The following is a 4,170-nucleotide window of genomic DNA, read 5'->3' on the forward strand; positions in this document are numbered from 1 at the left end:
TCGTAGCACTTTATGAATGGAAATACCATATATAGATCATGTTAATCATAAACTAACAGGACCATAAGAATAAATAAAAACCTTTATGGTTTTACTGCAGTTCATGGTCCCTGTGAGGAATCCTAATCCATAGGAGGATTGTGTTGCCTCCTTTGCCAGCAGGGGGCACTGTTTTTTCTTACATGACAATCTTTGCCAGGTTTAAACCAATTTGTGGCAGGCATTAAACACACTTATAAAGTAAGTAATAATAATCAAAGATCAACATCTGGCCACCCTGTAATCATAATTTAGGCCCCAAGTTCAAACTTAAAAGTAAATAAGTAACTAAAATAACATGAGATTGCAGTATATGGAGTAACATATTATAATACGCATATGCATCATGACTAAAACCACCAGACTCGGACGGTTTCATCCCACAGGCCATAAAACTATTAAATACCTGCATTTTTTTAAACATCCACAACATTAATCTGGCTGCAATTTATAAATTATTTATCTATTATATCATATTCAATCACTTGCATAGTATTGCAGTATTCAACTTTTTAGTATCTTTATTTTTGTATTTACTTGCACTATTTTTTCAGTTGTATTGTGTTGCACTGTTGGAGGAGCCTGTGACCTAAGATTTTCATCGTCATAACTACACTCTAGCTATGTATGCATGACCAATAAAAGCCTTCAAAAGTATTCTCCGAAGTAAATAGGTACTGTGATGGATCAGAAAGGTTCAGGGTCAGAAAGTATTTAATCTGTTCTTTATTGTTATACACATGCTGCTATACACACGAGGAAAGACAGGTATTGATTTTACAGAGAGCCACAAACCACCTACTGTGGAGTTATCCTGGATACCAGGTCAATAGTGGTCACAACAGGAACAGGAAGGCACAGTGTCAAGTTAAAATGGCACAGAAGAGGCGCGGGGAAAGACAAAACAACCATGTTACTAAAAAGCGGTGAGAGGTTCAAGCCTCTACGAGTTCACATGCAATCGCTAGCCCAATTAGTAATTGCACTGTTTGCACTTATTGCATTGGATGGTGGTCATTCCAATCAAATGTAATCTTAAAAATCCACTTGAACCTAAATACTAAGAATAAATGCATAATTGATACATGGTCATAACAAAGTAAATGAACAGTTACATTTTATATTGCAATAAACAATAACAAGATACATCTTTCGAGTAGCACAAAGTATGCGATAGAAAAAAAGGCTTTGTACATCAGAATCAAAAATCCATAAAACTGTTGAATATTGTAGCATTTAGAAGAACACTAATGTCCAATGCAACAAGCAGGCAGCCATATCAACTCAAGGCACATAGATCTATATGCATGGTGCTACACATACACTACCAAATAATGTAAAGGTGATGCAGCCACCGGACGTCACATAAGCAGACACTGGCTTTGCCGCGAAAAGACTGAAGAGAGATCTGCCACATCGACGACGAGCACACCTAACTGTGCCACAGTGAGTCAGCATCTTTGAGTTTAGCTGTTCGGTTGTGAATCTGTAGCGCTTATTGAAAACCAAGTCTTAAATCTTATCTGAATCTAGTTTCATTATTTAAATATAAGGATCTTTTTTTCTATGTAATATGCAAGTATACATTTTTTAAGCAAGTACACAGGATTCTAGTAGATTTATGATCGATAAATGTCACATTAGAAATAATAGAAAAAGTGACATTTAGATGTTTAGGACTGCAGACAACTTAAACTCATCTCACCATAAACTCATTGTTATAAGGAATGGATTATTTTTGGAGTGCAAAATCACTTCAAATGGACACACAGGTACATACGCGATAAATGTTCTTATCATTACCCAAATCGAACAGGTACTGTAACATTAATGTATTTCACTGAGGAATACAATATTCAGACACAAATTGTATTTATAATGTCTTCTGAATTTAGTGTAAAGCAATTGATACAGTTAATTTAAAGTAAGTGTGCTTAAAACCACCATGACAGGTAGTGAAATGTCTCTGGAATCCACATTACAATAACACACCTTCGGTCAAGACACACAACCCAACACCATCTGACCGTTAATGAAATGTTTTCAAAGCTCTGGAATCAACATTCCTTTTTTAAAACATCCGTCATATAATAAAAGGTATGAGGAACATCTTTGCAGAGGCTAAATTTGGTTTCTAATGTCAGAGCCATTGATGGAATAAACAGAGCCCTCCATCTTCCTGGTGGACTTCTTTCAGGGCCGCTGTTTGATCTCATCGGTGAAGCAAAAAGACTGGGCAGGGGGGGTTAAAGGAATAGAGGGACTTGATGTAACGCATACATCTGTTCTGATGGATGGGGGTGGGGGGAGGCTGGGTCAGACTCAGGGGTTGAGGTGCTCATCTTCCATATGAAGGCTGCTTGTGGGACACAGGAGAGGCTGGCTGGAGCAGTTAGTGCTCTGACTCTTCAGGCTTTCTGTGGACTCTGATGACCCTGGAGAGGAAGAAGCAATGGATAACCAACATGGCTCAAAGGGAAGTTTTCAGTCAGACGAGAGAAAAAAAACCATTGCCTATTCTTCCTAAAATAGGCCTAACACCGTCACTTGATAATACCTGCCAGACCTTCTGTGTGACAGTTGATATCCTTAATGGAGGACTGAGTGAGAGCAGTAGAGCTCGCACACAGGCCCAATCCCAATGTCCCACTAAACCCTGATCCCTCAGGGACTGAATTGACGTCCTGGTAAGTGCTTCAGTGTGGAGGGAATGGTATAAACAGACCTTTTTACAATTTGCACTTTCTTCAAGGCTTATTTAAGCTGCTCTGGCTTAACAGAATTGTCAAATTATCTACTTACCAAAGAAAAAAGAAATCCTAAATCCTTTTTAATGTATTGTTTCTTTGTTATTATACCAGTGCAACCAACATATACGTTTGTTTAACTGAACACCCAATGTGACAGTCATCCTTTACTAGGTTTTCTCCCAGGTTATTCCGTGTTTTACATCACAATCATCTGAATTGTGGGTGATTCCCTCAGGCATAGTCTGTACAACTGCAGACAAATACAGAGTGTGTATATAAAGCTCAAAATGTCGGCAAGAGAGCCCTCATGCAGTAGAAGATTTGACAGAGGGACAGCCCTAAGCCCTTGCAGACCTAACAGGAACGTGCTTCACAGTCTGTGAGTGTGGACATGGGCACTGAGCCCCAGAAAAGCAGAGCAGACAGGAAAGCCTACATACCAGAGTTATTCCTCCAAACCAATGGAGCAGGAATCAGGACCTAGAGCTGCCCAAAGCGAGGCAATACGAAGGGACAGGACGGAAGGAACCAGAAGAGGATTGTTAGGAAAAAGAGAAAAGAGAAGCACACAGGTTAGATGCAGAGCACAGGATATCACAACCTGGAGTCTTGGGTTTAAGAAGAGGAACGTTAGAGAACCAGAACTAGAAAGGAGTTGAGAATGAGACGAACCACATGTTTTTAGTAATTCATTTTAAAAGCTGCAGTGAATGCTTGATCCAATTTGCTTTAAGCCGTCATCAAGTACAGGTTGAAACTGTTGATGGATTTATACAAATGTTTATATACACAGTAGATATTAGTGTTGCACGGTGTACCGATACTTGAAAGGTACCGCGATACCCTGCCGTTAAAAACGTTACGATTCCTCCGTTTCATTAGTATCGGTACTTTAAGAATGACGGGGGAAAGTACTCCGGTGAGAAAGCACTGTTTTAATAAGAGCCGTGTGTTCAGCGCTCTGCTTCCACTCCCTGCACTGCAGCCGTGCCTGCAGTCCCGCCCCTCTCAAGCACGCTCTAAGTCCCTCCCCTCTCTCGTGCACGCGCTAGCTGCCAGAGCATGTGAGGAAACGAGAAGGATGGCTGCAAGTGGGAGTGCTACTGCTGCTGCGCCTCGGCTTGTTGACAAAAAAGACGCCAGAAGCGGCATTTTGATGTATTTTAGCTATATCTCTGACAGTGAGGGCAAGCCTACGGACACCACGAGGCCTGTCTGTAAGAAATGTTTTAATTTGATTTAATACGAATTCTTGTCATTTATTTTATTTATTGTTCTCATTGTTTAAAAGTTTGTGTTATGGTTCTGGTGTGAAATAAAGCACAACAATTACATTTAAGACTTTTTCCCTTTTTTTTAAGAAAAGTATCGGAATCGCAAT

General features: G+C 39.8%; 1 protein-coding gene across 2 annotated transcripts in view; it reads right to left on the reverse strand.

Moving 5' to 3' along the window:
* Positions 1 to 745: 745 nt before the first annotated feature.
* mgrn1b (mahogunin, ring finger 1b) overlaps positions 746 to 4,170 on the reverse strand; it is a 10,372-nt gene continuing 6,947 nt past the window's right edge. The window contains exons 16-17 of one of the 2 annotated variants that reach the window (XM_010780033.1): positions 3,230 to 3,275; positions 2,385 to 2,474 (exon numbers count right to left, since the gene is read on the reverse strand). In XM_010780033.1, coding sequence (XP_010778335.1) covers positions 3,235 to 3,275 — 41 coding nt within the window. In that variant the 3' untranslated portion in view covers positions 2,385 to 2,474; positions 3,230 to 3,234. Of the gene's footprint in view, positions 2,475 to 3,229; positions 3,276 to 4,170 lie in introns of both variants that reach the window. The other variant, XM_010780032.1, reaches the window with a different exon arrangement.

The sequence above is a fragment of the Notothenia coriiceps genome, unplaced genomic scaffold, assembly GCF_000735185.1.
Source record: "Notothenia coriiceps isolate Sejong01 unplaced genomic scaffold, NC01 NC01_scaffold00021080, whole genome shotgun sequence".
Taxonomy (NCBI): domain Eukaryota; kingdom Metazoa; phylum Chordata; class Actinopteri; order Perciformes; family Nototheniidae; genus Notothenia; species Notothenia coriiceps.